Source organism: Hippocampus zosterae, chromosome 20 (assembly GCF_025434085.1).
Source record: "Hippocampus zosterae strain Florida chromosome 20, ASM2543408v3, whole genome shotgun sequence".
Lineage (NCBI taxonomy): Eukaryota > Metazoa > Chordata > Actinopteri > Syngnathiformes > Syngnathidae > Hippocampus > Hippocampus zosterae.
Genome location: NC_067470.1, coordinates 5,385,883 through 5,402,411, shown reverse-complemented (window position 1 = coordinate 5,402,411; position 16,529 = coordinate 5,385,883). Strand labels below are relative to the sequence as shown.

Genomic DNA, 16,529 nt, shown 5'->3' with positions numbered 1-16,529 from the left:
CATTTACTAGCTTCTGCCTATTTGCGTTTCGGTCCTTCCAAATTTTTCTTCATGCAAATACGTGCTCGCTCTGGCATGTTGATATCTCAGTGTGACGAGATGAGAGAGAGAGATAAAAAACAAACAAAGAATTCTCTGTCTGGTTTCGTCAAACTGAGGTTACATCCGTTCGGTCATGCAGCCCATTGGCTGGCAGTCACACAAAGAGACGCTTGTTTGTCACCACTGGCAAAACCTGATCAGGTGAGCTGTCAAGCATCGTATAGCGTGGGATGACAGGCACCGAATGTGATAAATGTGATCTGAAGGGTTAAGAGTCTGAGAAAGGCCTTGCCTTTCATCACCTTATCACCTTCATCAATGACTTTCTGCTATTTTCATTCAACCGCTGCTAAGGGAGGCTTGTCCAGGCCCATCGCATCAAGATAATAAAGTCAGATGTTCTACCATATCGTCCATATGAAAAAGTCATTCTGTCAATTGTAGATTTGTGATTGGAGCAACTCAAATAGCTTGGGGGAAATCAGCAAAGAGTGACATCAGGACAACGTTCTAATGGTTGTAGTTTGTGTGTCTCCCCTCAGGGTAAGACTAAACCCTTTGGAGATTATTAGTAGATTTGTCAGACATCTCCGGTGCTAGTCAAAGGCACACTTTGTGTGTGTGCGTGCATGTGTGTGTTAAGGGTGGTCTTTAGCCTCTGGACAGATTTATGACTCCTGGCTGCCCTGTCTTTCTTAATGAAATGTTTAGTTGGAGCCTTTTTGCACAATGGGGTCGGGAGGTCACACCCAGTGACTGATGCCCCATGTTAAAACATCAGACGTGTGTGTGTGGGTGTGTGTGTCTACGAAGTAGAGAATCCACATTTTGGGTCACATCTTGGCCTGCTGCGTGTTAATTTAGGACTTGTAAAACACATTCCACAAATAAAGAAAAACGAGGTGTTTATTGAAAAAAAAGTTGTTGTTAATTAAGTCTGTCAAATAATGGACCAGCTGCATGGTCAATGGCTACTTTATGTTTTTTAAGATTCCTTTGGCAGTTCGTTTTCTGGAACTGCAATTGATGAGATTCCTAATTTGCCTGTGCTTCTGTGTCTGTGTCTTCTGACCGGGTGTTTCCTTTTTTTTTTCCACGTGTGTTTATGCCAACTCACCCTCTGGAACGGTCCTTTCGATGACCGTGAAGTTGGCAGAAAAACCCTCCTTGGCAATGGCACTGTCTGTGTTGATTGTAAGTGCCAGGATGCCGGTGTAAGAGATGATTCTTCCTGGTGTGTTCTGTCCACAGTACCGCCCAATGTATGGTCCAACTAAAGGGGGGGGAAATTAATGAGGAAGCTTCAGGCAAAGACTGGACTGGAGCTCAACTGTCTTATTTGTTTAGCACAGTCATGTCACAAAATCATTTTCAGTGAGCCCAGTGACAGAAGCGCAGTGTTTTGCCAGCAGTCACGGTGAGGTAAATCCTGTACTCCTTAGCTATCTTTAACTAATGGACCATAAGACATCCTCAGAACCGCCGAACGCATTGTATTTTAGTTTAAGAAAATACATAAGTAACCAAAATGCACATAAGGTGAACCAAAAAATTGGTTGGCCACTCGCTAAGCAGAGTGAGAAGAATGGACAGCATAGAGGCGAGAATGTTAGCGGCAGAGGGAGGCGATGGCAAACGCGATGACCTTGCCCCGTGCGCTGTGATCCGAGCACCTTTGCTGGAATGCAATGGTATTGCTGTGCGGAGACCTGTGGCTTATCTGTGATTACTAATGCTGTGATCAGCGGCGAGTGTCAGTTCAACCCCCCTGCAGCCGGCCGTCATCCCAACACGCCCCTCCCTATCTGATGGATAAAAGGCAAAGGCCAGGCCCAAGGGATTTTAGGGAGCACACTGTGACAGCACACATCCATCTTCATAACTGGCTGCATACCCATATCGCTAAAGAGTTTGTCATAAATGACACACAAAAAAAATAAGTGCTACAATCCAAGTGGGCTGTGAAGAGAAAAGCTCACCTCCAGGAAAGCCATCCCAGATTTCCAGCCGGTCGTAACGGCAGAACACACCGGTTGGAGGTGTTGGGTCGGGTTCCAGCTCAAAGCTCTCGAATTCCAAGATAATTTCTGACATCCTTGGGGCAAATATCATAAAAGTACAGTCCAGGTTGTTGGGGTACTTTTCTGGAAAGCCTGGTGATTTGATGACGCCGCTATTGGAGGTGAAGTTCCGAGAGCATTCGGGACCTGCAAGAAAGAACGGGAAGAAATGATTCATGGTCAATTACAAATTCAGTCAAGGAGATGGGTAATTGCTCATGGATTGTTCTTTTGTGGTAAATTGGAAAGAAGCAGAACCACATCAATATTCCAACTCGAAGCCACCATTTGACAAAGCTTCATGTCAAAATATTTCTTCACAGTTGAAAGTGCTTAATGTCTGAGCATTGACACATATCCCGCATGAGCCTTGGTTTAGCATGAAATGAAGTTCCGAAATCAGCGGCAAGCAAAAAAGGCACTGACAGCCACAGGCAACTTTTGAAGGAGTGACAGATGAAGTTGGAAGGGATTTTTTTTCTCTGCGGAGGCGCTAATGCAAATTCTCAATCACCGTGCTTCACACAAGCACACAGTCATGTGTCATCCCGACCAATCATTTGGAGCTTTTAGTGGCAGAAATGTGCCCAGGATAACATCATTTTCCCACAAGTCTGACAGCCTGCATGATGGCTGCAGAAGGGGTTGACCAAAAACATAATTGCAATGATTTTTTTTTTGGGGGGGGTGGCTCAATAAAAACCAGCAGGCTGCATTTGCCGCAGCTGAAGTGAATGCGGTAAACTGCTTTTTCCTTCCAGGCATCACACTGGGCCACAAATTCCGCCCATCAGTCCCGCTTCAGCCTGTCCACTCATTGGGAAATTAAAGGGAGAACCACGTCGAATTGCTCTTCATTGAAGTTGAAAGCCCCGATGAGGAGCATTTTAGAGGTCTGACATTTCGAGCAGCAGTGAAAGTGCGTCCACTTGAAAACAGTGGGTGACAATAATTTCATAGATTTGGGGACTAGAATAATAGAAATACTTTGTGTCAGTTGTAAAGCACATAGTAGTTGAGCTGTTAGCTACTTTGAGATGCTTATCAAAAGCCCATTTACAGCCATTGCTTTATATTAATCACAGCAGTAAAAAAAAAAAAAAAAAACATCGGGGGGCGGCCTAGAGCACACCATTAAAAAAAAAAAAAAAAAGACTGCATATGGGACCATTGTGAGCTTGCCCCATAAAAGAAGGAAAACACAAAAAAATCCACCCAGGATTTTTTGTATTGTTGTCTGCTTCATAGTACAGTCGCTCTTTCTAGAGACACCATCAGTCCAGAGAGCCGTGATGACTGGCAGCATCACAGGAAATGTATATCCTGTTGTCAGTTGAGTCAACGCTCCCTCCTCCCAACTGACTCAGCGTCTGCTTGTTTTATCACCCAAGTTGTTTGTATCCCTCCTGGCGGAATTCACCCGCAGGGTCAAAATAAGCAACAGAAAGGGAATTTGTGAGAACTGACTCAGGCAGAGCAACACACACACACACACGCACACAGATGTGTCATCACATTGGAGACAAAGCAGACAGTTTGGCCACAGTAGTCCGACTGCTGCTTTTAAATAAACTGCACTTTATGACAGGAAATAAGAAGAAAATAAGTAATGCTGGGTGACAACCTCCAACCCAACCAGAGGGTTGCAACATTTATTGCTTGCAGTAATGGATTCTTTTAGTTTCCCAATGAAGAAAGCCGTCTGTGCCGGGTAAACAAATGTCACTCAGGCCCATTCTCTGAGTGATTGGAATTTGTTTTACACACACACAAAAAGACAAATATGCCTGTCAAATGCTATTTGATTGTTGTCAGATTTCAGACCCTGTCAGACTTCAAGATAACAAATAACTATTGATGTGTTGAAAGTCACACACTAATGTTCTCAATTGCTCCATGAGGGGTAAGAAACGACGCAATGTATTGTCAATCTGTAGAAACATAAGTGATATGACGGATACACTTGTGGAGAGTCATCATAAAATAAAGCAAAAGAAAAAAAAACGGCATTGTAAAATTTATAATATAATCTTAATGAACGACCTTGGAGCCGTTTCAATATATATGATATGCCATTATAATATATTACCGGTAATATCATTATCTGTATTCCCTGTTTAGCAGTATATGTGTGTTACAGCAAAGATTGTGACGACATGACCAAATATGGTTCTTTGGCCTGAAACGGCTGGCTTGGCATTCTGCAATGAGGGAGTAATTCGACTGTTCTAGCTGTGCCATTTGCAGACAATGAGCACAGCGTTTTTACTCCCATGAAAAAAAAAAGAGCGTAACATTCCATGGGACCTTCTTACGTCTGTGTTTAGTTTACACAGAGCTGCAAGGCGTATCGTCAGACAGTGGAAAAAGTGGAAAAGGGGCAGCTGTCTTTTTCTTCTTCTTTGTTTCCATTGTTTGTCTCTTGTGTTCCTTGGTCACTTGTTAATACAATCACGAGGGCATTGTGAGCTGCTAAGTCAAAGAAAACGGGTTACATTCTGTTCGGTTCTCTGGCTGACCATTAGCCTAGTTCCCGACCCCCTGGAACCTTTTCCCTTTTATCATCATTTTGTACGGACCCTCTTACAGTCTCTCACACTAACCAGAACAGGGAATGAACTCACATGAGCTTTAACATATTTTGGTTCTGACACAGCATTTAAAATGCCTTCAAGCATCTTTGCCGTGGCTGCTATGTCACCCCTGCCTGGTCCGATAAAATGAGGGATGACGCTACTGAATGGGGAAGGGGCTTGAGCTAAAGAGCTGCGGTCTCCCAAACGGTCTTTGATATATTTATATATTTCCACGAAGCAAGCGTCTCTTTGTGTGCGCATGATGACAGCATGTCTCTGTGCCAGATGTGACCTGTGGCATTTGGGCGTGTCGTCCGTCAAAGCTACGTTTGCTATATTTGCCCCCTCTGAGCCCCACCCGACAAGCACACATATGCATCTACCTTGAGTGTGTTTTTACAGGTGCGTGCAAGTATAAGCACCCAGATTGCCAATGGGTAATAAAGTGGGAATTTGCAATCGGGTCTATTTTATTGTTGAAAGATAGGATTTTTGTCAGACAGTCCTACAGCGGACTTAGTCATGCTTCTGAGTAATAGTAACGATGAGCTTGAATGTGGTTGTTGGGGAGGAGGGGGGGGGTTGGTCTTCAATGGCAGTATCGAAGCCACCTCGCCCACTTGAATGGGCCCGCAGCCAGCCTTGATGTGGCTCTATGCAAACTGCCAAGCTGTTAAAGGAAAACATATGTCGAGCCAGCATGCTCACATTTCAGAAACACTTGCGGATTTAAGGAGATTTGATCTAAAACACTTTGTCTCATAGAGGAGGAACATGATTTTGCAACGCATAAATCATCGAAACGATAAAAAACTTTATTTTTGTTTGCCTTTTTTGGGTTGGTTCAAGTGAGTTCAGCCTAGTTTCGACAGAGCCGTTTATTTCCTTTGATAGTTAACTTGGGGCTTGTTTTACAAGGGATAGTTACGTAACGTTGAATATTTACTATCAATCGAGTGTCATAATGTGTTTAATATACTTTAGGCTTAAACGCACTCCAGTGGATGCTTAAAGGGAAAGTCAAGTAACGAATTTAAGGGCTCAGCTCACAAACGTCACATGACCAAACCCAGAAAACGGGTGGGCCCAGGTGAAATCATTTTCAGTCGATAGTGACTAGCAAAATGGCCGCACCCTGATTAGATTAATTTTTCTGATAAACTCTTATTCCGCAAACATAATCACAATCCCGTGTTTAAACTAGTAGAGGCACAAATAACATTTCATTGCAAAGAAATGTTTTCAACTACACTTCCCCTCAAATCGCACGGCATTGTTGAATAATAATGACTTGGAAACAGCTTTCCGGTCCTTAATTTCTGGCAAGTCTATTACTTACTGCAGATTCCATCAGGAAAGACAAATTTAATCAGCTCACCTTCATTTCTGTTTGTCAGACAAAGATTATTTAGCTTCCTCCACCATGTGGCACTTCCTTTCTTTTTCCAGTGGAGTGTGCCTGCCAATTTACAGGCTATAAACTAAATAGCCCGTGCTAATTAAGGTGGTTGGATTAGATGAGAGACGGATGAGGAACCGACCAGAGAGCACTGCGAAACAACCTGCTTTCTTCCAATTTCGACACTCGACAGCCTCCCGGTGATGAAGGCCAGGTGCGTCCGGTGTTTGTATACTTGGGGTATTTGTGAACATGTATTTACATAGATTAAAGTTGGGATACAGCAGCACATGTAAGCAATTCTGTATAGCTTGGCACGTGATCCTCAAGTGAAGTGTGTTTACATATTTTCCTTTGAGGGTATGTTTAGCTTCACTCTTTGGTTGCGTTTAAAGCGTGACAAAAAGCGGTGCCAGTCCCGGGGCTTGACATTGCGTGATCACGGGCCTTTAATCATGGTAATAAAGGCCCTGCATTCTTGGTACCCGACCTTCCTGGCACGCACAAGTTGGCAATTCCTTCATTATCAGATCATCTGTGCATCATCATTAACGTTACATGTGTTTGCCAACGCCAATGTTTTCCCAGCTAATGTTCCTCTTGTTGATAAGACGTACAAATCAGCTAGCTTTGTATACCTCGCTCTACTTGGCTCTCTGTCTCCGTCAAAGGAACCGCACACTTAATTGATCTCGGGGCCTCATTCTTGGCTCCCCTGCACTGCAGTAGTCAAAACATGGAGTCTATTCATAGCATAATGAGGGTTTTGGTCAACTCTACTGGGGCAGGCCCAACAGATCCAGCAGTTGCTGGCGCCCAGTGAGTGATGGAAAATGTTATCTTCTCTTCGAAAATTATTTGTCAGTGCAATTCCCCTCTGGAATTGTTCATCTGGCTCTCGCTGTGTAGACCCATTGATGGAAAAGTCCTCATGTGTCCTCAACTCCCTAAGTACGCGTTCTGTCGTTACATCACCGTCAACACCAGGCCCCTTACACACTTCAAATTCAAATCTATGATGATAGATGGGTCTGGAAAATACCACGCTAATCAACGGAAGAATGCTGCGGATTTTACTGGTCTATCAAGGGGGGGGGGGGGATCAGGCAGTGTGTGCGCGATTGAGCTTCCATTTGGTGGGGTGGAGTGTCACTTTGATCATGTAAATGGACACTCTACCAGCTGCGTTGCTGTGGTGGCGACACACAAACACGCATGCACACGCATGTGCACGTCAAGATTAAAATGAAGATGGGGGATCTTGCCGAACGTTCATCATGTCTTTGAGGTCAGTGGGGGGGCTGTCACATAAACTTGTGCTCCGGTTAATTAATTCAAGTGGACTGTGCGTGGCAGTCACTTGCAGATGTGTTTCAAATCTCCTCCCTCTTTAAAACAGAGGAGCAGCAGTCCCCACACCCCCATGTTGCATCTGGGTATCTGATATGTTCATTCAGTCAGAAAAATCGTCACTATTTCAGTGCATTTTTTAAAAACTTTGCTTCCTAAAATAGAGCCACTGGTAGCGTAAAATGTGACTTTGCTACAGCTGGCATGGGATCGATTCCCACTTGATGCCCCATTCGCAACCACCCTGCAATTGACTAGCAACCGCTGCAGGGCGGAGGCCGCCTTTTTGCCCAAAGTCAATTGAGATATACTACAGCCCCTGTCGTGACCACAAAAATAATTGAAGAGATCTATCCTGAAAACAGTTCAAATAATTGGTAAGGGCTTCTTTGCCGAGAAAAAAAAAAACCCAAACACTCTCTCGCTGAAGTTCAGACAAATGAAATAATGCCCGTAGTGCATCTGTAATATTTCACTTTGGATGAATAGCACAGCCATTGTGGAACACATGGGTCTGTGAATCATTGGTTTGGAATGCGGCATATTGCACGCCATATTGCAAACATGTCATTTCGATGCTTTGCTGCCTCGCTGCATCACAAACAAAGCATGAAATTAGAAAGAGAAACTCAGAGATCCTACGGCGCTCCAAACGATAAATATTTTGAAACTTCTCTAATTACAAGTTTCTCTTAATCTGTGGAAATGTGATTTTTTTTTCTCCCAAACAATCTCCTTCACCAGATCCTTTCAATTTTGCCTAAAATGATAAAAAAAATGTGACATGCAAGGTTGTGCTTCTCTCTGTTGCTCCTGCCCACCTGTCTTGTAGATCTCATATCGTATGGAGAAACCTGCTCCATGGGTCTCGTAGTCGGAAACAAACTTGATGAAGAGCTGGTGTCCCGAGGAGACGACGGGAGAGGGGGCGATCTTGCCACAGTACTTGCCCACCAACTGACCACTTTCATCCACGCCGTCTCGCACTTCCACGTAATCGTACCTGAGTGAAAGATAAGAGAGGCGCTGTCAACTATGAGCTACAGAACACACTGGAAAAGTTTAGGGTGAACATTTACATTGATTTTTTTTGTTTTGTTTTGTTTTTTTTTTTGCAAATGCACACTAATGAGGCTGAGGAGGTGTCTATATTATCATAATATCATTTCATGATATGCTACACACCCACACAAACACCACTGATGTATTGTCTTCCCTGCGCGGTGAACCTGAGGAGCAGGTGCAAAATCTATTATACACGCACACGCGAAAATTACATGCCGATGGAATTTAGATCTCCAGCACCGGAGGGGAAACGGCATACTAATTGAGTCAGAACTGGATTTAGAAGCAGATTGGCTTTGATATCGGACTCTGGGAAAAGGAGACGTGATGAAAACATGGGCACTTACACACACACACGATATACGGTATGCAAAAGCCGACCCAGATGATCCAAGGTGGGCCAAACAGCCCGTGGTTCTTAATGTGCATGCTTGTTATTATTCTTGCCTGGGAAATATTTATTTAATAGTCATCTGAGAGAGGCTCAAGTATACCCGAGACCCAAGTGAAGTCAAGCGGTGGAGAAGATGGATCGATGGATGCTGCGCGTTTGTTTTTTTTTTTTATTGGAGAATTACTTGGCAGTCATGGAGGCATATACTGAATGGCAGGTTTTTGGAAACATTCTCGCCCTTTCCGTCTTCTTACAAAATACGCCGCTTCTGGGCACAGGGACTTTTTTTCTTTAGCTTGACGAACAAATTAATGTCAAAACAATGCGCCTTGATTCCAAATGTCCTTAAATAAAAGGGTCTGCTTTAAAAGAAAAAAAACGATTTAAACTCTCTGCTAGCTCAGGGTGGGACAATTCCCTCAAGTGGGAACAGACTTGCCCCCATATGCACCCTTTGTTGTCCCCCTTTTCACAAATGGAGTTGCTAAGATTCACAAATTCAATCACTTGTTTTGTCACGTTAGGGGTGATCGGGTTCCACTCTCTCGTTTCACGGTCCTGATAAGAATTATTGCAGCTATTTCCAGAAACTGTCGATTGTACAATAGGAAGGCAGTGCTTAAAATTCTATCCACATAAATAACGAAAAAAAAGAGCCGACGCAAAGCTTTCAACATGCATAGCAATTGCCCACTTGTTTGTGACACTCTTGGGGTGATTTACAACTTACAAGGCAGGAGATGGATTTTCTTTCTCAAAAAGCGCCAAGCCATTGGAGTATTTTTATTCTTTTTTTTTCCTGTTTCCTGCTCTTTGTTTCCCACCAGCTGTGGGAACGGCTTCGCTCACGCAACTACAAGCAGAACGACTTTTTTTTTTCCCGCCCAGGTTTTTATCAAGTGTAACGCAATAAAAAGATTGCTCGGCTCATGTGGTGTTTACAATGTTCTCCTCATGGTTAAAAGGTGAGGGAGTTTCCCTTTTAAATGATCCCTGAAACCAAACAAGTTGTTTTGTTTTGGTGAATGATGCTTGTTACTTTCTCAGATGCAGGTGCAACGAGTTCATTTCAGTTTTGCTGGTTTGCTGGAAAAATCAAACCCCCAAATCTTTGGAACCGATTATTCTTTGCCATGCTTCATCAATAGAGAAAAGATCCATGCTGAGATGCATTGCATACTTTTATGCCACATGCTTGGATATGAATGGAGACATAACCGTGAAAATGTTTGAATTTAGCCGGTTTGAAAAGTCTCTCTTTTCACCATCCAAATTAGCTCGTCACACCTGAAAAGATGTTTATTGAATTTTTAGGCTGCCGCATCCTGTTTCATCACCAGTTCAAATGGCCCTGGGACAAAAGCGACACAATGGGCAGAGAGCAAGAATAGATTAAAAAAAAAATTGGGGTGGGGGGGGGGTCATGCTTGCTACACTGTGTGTGCGTCATGCCAAAAAGAGACCACGAAATGCCTTTATCGGTCCTTGATGAGTGGAGTGTCAGCCAGAGCTCCAGTAGTTCTGCATCAGTGACTCCACACTCCCTGTGCTAATGCAAATCCATTTCGACTCTTATCATCTGGAAGGCATTATAGTAAAATTGCTTGGTGGGGCAGTTTAACACCCCTGAAAAGCCTCTCCCGTCTATTCTCGTGCCGATTACACCTGTGAGGGTTGATTTCAAAATGTTAGAGTCTTTAAAAATGACAGAGGTCATGTATCAGTCTCTTATCTATAATCGTAAAGGAAACACAGCCTGGTTTGAAGTCCCCAAAGGCCCCTCAGTTTCAGGGTTAGCTTGTCATTAATGCCCGAAGCTGTCAAGTTCAAGTTGGATTCTGCCTCTCAGGGCCTTTGTGGTGTCATGTAGCGTCATATCACAGCGTTGAATGTTGTTCTTATGCCTCACCACAATATAATTACCGGGAAACATTGCACCTATTTATTTGTCTTATCTGCTCTGGAGCTGCACACACACACACACACACACACACACACACACGCACACACAGGCATACGCACGCGCTCGCACGGACTCACAGTGCTAATCGTGAAAATGGTTTGTCAATCCAATGGGGAAATTAAAATGAAAAAAGAGGGGGTGTTCGGAGGGGAAAGGGGTTGAAAGTAATTCTGCACAACCTTCGCTTCACCGATTCAAATGTATTAGCCTGGCGTCTTTCTCCAGGCACGCAGCGAAAGCAATTGGCTAGCACTGGACAAGAACATTAGTAGCTTCTCGCAAAGCCGAAAAGGAGGCAACAGGCCTCTCAGCCTGACAATCGAACATTTATTTTGCCTGCGGTTTTCCCATGGAAATAGTCGGCCTAGAAGGTTGGTGATAAATGCTGACTTGATGTGCTTTTTCAAAGGCAACATTTGGAGGCTTCTGAAAACAGGTGAGATTTCTTCATCAGCCTGAAAAGCTCAAACATCCTACCAAGTCAAATCGCAGCTGCGTTGAAGAGCAAGCGCCACGTCTCTGACATTTCTCTCCCTGCAGCTGTCCGACAATAAAGGCTGCTGTATGAAAACATGTCACCTACAACGTGTTCAAACATCTCAGGGTAACGCTGAGGGGGAGGGGGGGGGGGGAACCCCGGCAATTGATTTGCAGGTCCGCAACGCCCCGGCGGACTTAAAAAGGAAAATTAGCTTTTGTCAGCTGTCAGGAAAGTTGGGCCCACATTCTTACAAGCTGTCACTGGGGGCACAGTCACAACATCATTAACGGCTGTACAAGAGGATCGCCGAGGTGCTTTTTCCATGTTTTGATCCTGGCTCAAATAAAATGCTCAACTTTCCCCTCCACGTAAATCTGTTTCACATGTGACATTCATTACCCTTCACCCGAAAACCGACCTCCACTCTATTTCCTTGAGCCGGAATATAACGTCCCCTGGGACAAAATATGTTCCTCAGAAGTCAACATCAGCTATGGCTACTGAGATGCAAATATAAGAGTCATATCAACAAATATACTGTATATATTTCGGATTTCTTGCCCAATACAGGGGGAGAAGCACTGCTGTGTGCCCACATGGTAATCTGCCCACCAAATCAATGCTGAAGTATTCGGATGTGGAAAGCAACACAGCAAGTTCAAACACCCTCCAATCAGAGCTGCTGTATTTTCAGAGGTGGTTTCCTGTCAGGCAGGGAAGAAGGGCGTGATTGCGTCTCTCACCACTCCATTGCCACAGGGATGGTTGGAAAGATAAGAAAGGATCAAATTCTCAGCCCTCAAAAGCATAGATGCAGCCATCATCTAGAGGTCCTCTTTGGCTTTGACACCCCCGAGTATGGCCGCACTCGCTTGGGATACATTTTTCGCTTCCAGGGTTTCTGCTTTTGCGGCCTTCGCAAATTCCTAAACGGCAATTATCATTACCACCGATGCAAGTGGCCAGGCACCATCTATCCGTTTTCCAAATGACACTGCCGTGTAATCTGTACACAACAACAATCACATTAATGAATCGGGCTATTAAGACTCCATTATGACATCTACGCCCTTCAAATATCATTTGCAGAATAATACTTCATGAAAATATATGAGACCATTATGAGGAGGGATGTTTGTTTTTAATTCCTTTTGCTGTTGAAAGTAGGGTGTCCGGGCTCTCCCTTAGAGATAAGGTGAGAAGCTCAGTCATCCGGGAGGGGCTCAGAGTCGAGCCGCTTCTCCTCCACATCGAGAGGAGCCAGATGAGGTGGCTTGGGCATCTGATTCGGATGCCTCCTGAGCGCCTCCCCGGTGAGGTGTTCCGGTCATGTCCCACCGGGAGGAGACCCCGAGGAAGACCCAGGACACGCTGGAGAGACTATGTCACCCAGCTTGCCTGGGAACGACTCGGGATCCCCCGGGGAGAGCTGGAAGAAGTAGCTAGGGAGAGGGAAGTCTGGGCTTCCCTGCTAAAGCTGTTGCCCCCGCGAGCCGGCCCCGGATAAGCGGTAGATAATGGATGGATGGATGGATGGATGTTGAAAGTAGACTTTGGCAAATGTATCCTCAAAAAGAGAGAGTGTGTGTGAGAAAGAGAAAGAGAGAGAGAAGCCCCTCATTTCTGCTGCCCATTACAAGCGGGAATAGCTCCCATTTGTCCCACCTTGACATTTGAAAGGATCTCTGATTGCAAAGGAGAGAGGAGCAGGCAGAGGTGAGCAAAAGAGAACGTTCTCCTCAGGGGTCGTGACCCAGATGATCCGCCGTTGCGGCGGTGATGAGAGGTCAAGGGTAAAACCAACAGGGCAAAAGAAGGGCGCCAAGCGGCACGGAGAGGCAATTATGTGCTCTTCGTCTCTTGTTAAACAGGTTTCGTCCCTCTTGCCTTCGTCCTGTCACACGGTTACATGAGTATTTACGCCGGTGTGATGATCACATTTTAATGAGATCATTTGCATGAGCAACGATGCAAGATTATCATAAAAAAAAGGGGAAAAAAAATCAAATAAACGTGGCCCTCCACATTCGCTAGGGATTTAGGATACATACAGCAGCTAGTGCACGCTTGGAAAAAGGAAGCATCGGAGATGCAGTACTCAACTTAAATGAACCCGGTAATCTGCACTGCAAGAGAAATCACAGAAGATGAGGAAAAAGCAAACGATCTGCGCATCAGAGCAACCATCTGAGACTTTATGCTTGTACAAGCGAGCCACGGCGGGCGGTAATGAGCCGCAAGAAACGGACGACATTCAAAGTGGGCCGGAGATGCGAGAGAGGAGGCGAGGGCGGGGAAGGAGGCGAGTTGAAACTCAGGTCAACCCGAGGTAAAAGCCGTCGGGTGCTGTTCCAATCGCTCTCGACTGTCACAATGGGCAGGGAGGAGGAAAAAAAATGGCGCGTTGTGGGTGGGTTGGGCTCTGTTAGAAGGAAAACGACTTTGTGTGCGAGCTGCTGAGAGATAGTGAAGGTGTAGCTTGGTTTTTACAGTTTACAAAGGAACTATGTTGACAACTTTTCCTATCAGTGGAAAAATAATTTGGGGTGCAATTTAACCAGCCTTATTCTGTTAATACAATTTCGTCCATTTTTTTGCATTTCCACGAACAAAAGTTCTTCGGGGCGATTGGCTCAAACAAAGCTTGCCTTCTTATAATGAGCACCTACAGAGGGGGTGGTGGGGGTAATGGTGGGGGGTGTCCAGTCTGGGCATATTGCTCTGTGACGAGTTTGTGTTGCTGAATGCACGGCCGTGAGTGAGGTAGATTGTGTTTGTACTCTGAGAAAAAAAAATAAATCAGCAGCTATAGCGGCTTTGAATTGAAGAAAAAAAAAAAAGGAATCCCGTGAAATGTAATTGAACAATTTAAACTGATAAATTACCTTTTTTTTTTTTTGGTTGAGTGAGAAAGTACAAACTCTCAGCCCGCTATGGAGACAATGCGGAGAAATGTTTCTCAAAATGCGTTTACTGTCTCCCCCCGCCCCCTCCCCTCCTGACAATTACTGCTGTCCGACAAAAGACGGCGGCGATGAAAAAGAAAGAGCCACTTAAGTGAGGCAAGGTCACGCAAAGAGCAAACAAAGTGAGAGATTGTGAAGTGGCTCCAACTCAATCAAAGCGCAGCGGGAAAGCCGCCCATCAATCACCGTCTGCTTGTCCTGTGGTCCGCATCACGCCACACCTTGAGTGGCGGACAACCACCAGCAACTTGAAGCCCGCTGTGTGAAATCACCAGCACCGAAAATGACCCCGGGGATCTGGGGCTTTCTGCCGCAACTTCCATTCCTAACAATTCTCCCCCGCTGCAAACAAACTCCATTTCATTCCGATGCCCTCATGGGATCGACTTCATTCTTTGAATAAAGCATCCTGGAGTTGTTGAAAGCCCTCGACTGTGACCTGTGTGGATCTGTTTAAGCACAGGGCAACAAACAGGAGACTTTGCAGCAGCCATGCATCAATCAAAATCACGAGATGCAAATACAGCTAGATTACCGGGGCAAAACAATTCAGACAAGCCCGTACACGCTGTCTCTAGAAGAACTTGAAAGGAAGGAGGAATAAAAATAAAACTGTTTTTTTTTTCTCATCCGTTTTCTTCTCCGCTGATCCTGTTCAAGGTTGTGGAGCTCCGGAGCTTATCCCAGCTGACTTCACACTGGACTCATTCATTCATTCATCTTCCGAGCCGCTTGATCCTCACGAGGGTCGCAGGGCGTGCTGGAGCCTATCCCAGTTGTCTTCGGGCAGTAGGCGGGGGACACCCTGAACCGGTTGCCAGCCAATCGCAGGGCACACAGAAACGAACAACCATTCGCACTCACACTCACACCTAGGAACGATTTAGAGTGTTCAATCAGCCTGCCACGCATGTTTTTGGAATGTGGGAGGAAACCGGAGCACCCGGAGAAAACCCACGCAGGCCCGGGGAGAACATGCAAACTCCACACAGGGAGGCCGGAGCTGGAATCGAACCCGGTACCTCTGCACTGTGAAGCCGACGTGCTAACCACTGGACTACCGGGCCGCCTTCACACTGGACTATCAATCCCAAAAATGTCTTCATTGTAATACAAAATACAATATTTAAACATGATTTTCCAGTCACACTTCTTTTTGTAGTAACATGTCAAAGCCATTTAGAGAGCAGTTTTTTCCTTTTCCACAGAGAGAGACTTCCATGTTAGGAGGCCAGGAACGGTTCGGGCTTGGAAAGAAGTCTTGCGAGATGAAAGGGAAAGAAAAAAAAAAAATAAAAAATCAACAGCGTGCTGACATCTGAGCAACATTCCATCCATCGCAAACATGTGCTGCTACACACAACATCGCGAGCTGCAATCACAGACTCGAAATCCGGCAAGTTATTTATGACCACTGCCGCTGGTCCTTTCCTTTCACCACCTCCCCCCCCCCACGCCCCCCCAACCCCTCCTTTTGCTGTACTCTTCTGCTGTGAAGTGCGCCACCCTCCCGCTGCGAGGTAGAGTGGCTCACCTCCCGCTTGTGGTCCGGTTGTGCATGAATCAAAGTGGTGACAGAGCAGCGGGGAGGATGGCAGATGCCACAGCCAGAAAGCTTTTCAATCAGGTTGCCCTTCCAAGTCTGAGCCAAGGTGAAACACTTCACTGGCAGATTTAAAAAAAAAAAAAAAAAAACACGGTCATTCGTAGTGCTGCACGCTTTCTATCGCACATGTGCAGGGGGGCCTGCTTTAATCCTGCTCATTAGCCAGGGAGTAACCTTTTATGTTTCAACGTGATGAAGAAAGAGAGTAATGAGAGGGAAGGTCAGCGGTGTTTCCGTAGGCCGGACTTCTTCTCTGGTTAATTGAGAAGGTGAGCACTGCACATTTCTGAGCTCGGCGGCTTTCGTTTGCCTCCAATGCTTCACCTGCTTTGTCAACTGCCGTATTTTTGCAAGAAGTCGCGAGGACGGCGCACAAGATGACGTTGCACCGTGTTGACAGTTTGCAATAATTGTCGGCAAGGGCAAGCAAGAAATGTTCAAAGTGGATTGGCTCTTTGTGCCGACGGGGTGGCGCGTCAGTGTAATTTCAGATGCAATTTCATTTCCATTGTCATCGACTGCAGTGCTCTTTTGCTGTGCAAAATACCAGGTGCATAATTTGGGCCACTTTTGTGAAAGCTGGTCATTAAGAGAATCGTTGCCACCCAACACACAATTGCAGCTCCA

The 16,529-nt window shown here is 45.3% G+C and overlaps 1 protein-coding gene and 1 long non-coding RNA gene across 4 annotated transcripts in view; both read right to left on the bottom strand.

Annotated features, from left to right (window-relative positions):
* The window catches only part of nrp1a (neuropilin 1a), a 44,803-nt gene that overhangs the window by 21,065 nt on the left and 7,209 nt on the right, over positions 1-16,529 (bottom strand). For all 3 annotated transcript variants that reach the window (XM_052054717.1, XM_052054715.1, XM_052054716.1), the window contains exons 4-6: positions 8,249-8,430; positions 2,022-2,249; positions 1,160-1,315 (exon numbers count right to left, since the gene is read on the bottom strand). In XM_052054717.1, the coding sequence (XP_051910677.1) occupies positions 1,160-1,315; positions 2,022-2,249; positions 8,249-8,430 (566 nt within the window). The remainder of the gene's footprint in view (positions 1-1,159; positions 1,316-2,021; positions 2,250-8,248; positions 8,431-16,529) is intronic.
* LOC127593361 (uncharacterized) lies at positions 9,042-14,092 on the bottom strand. Its single transcript, XR_007960389.1, has 2 exons — positions 10,883-14,092; positions 9,042-10,852 (listed from the first exon to the last, which is right to left on the bottom strand). It is a non-coding gene; the product is annotated as an uncharacterized LOC127593361 (long non-coding RNA).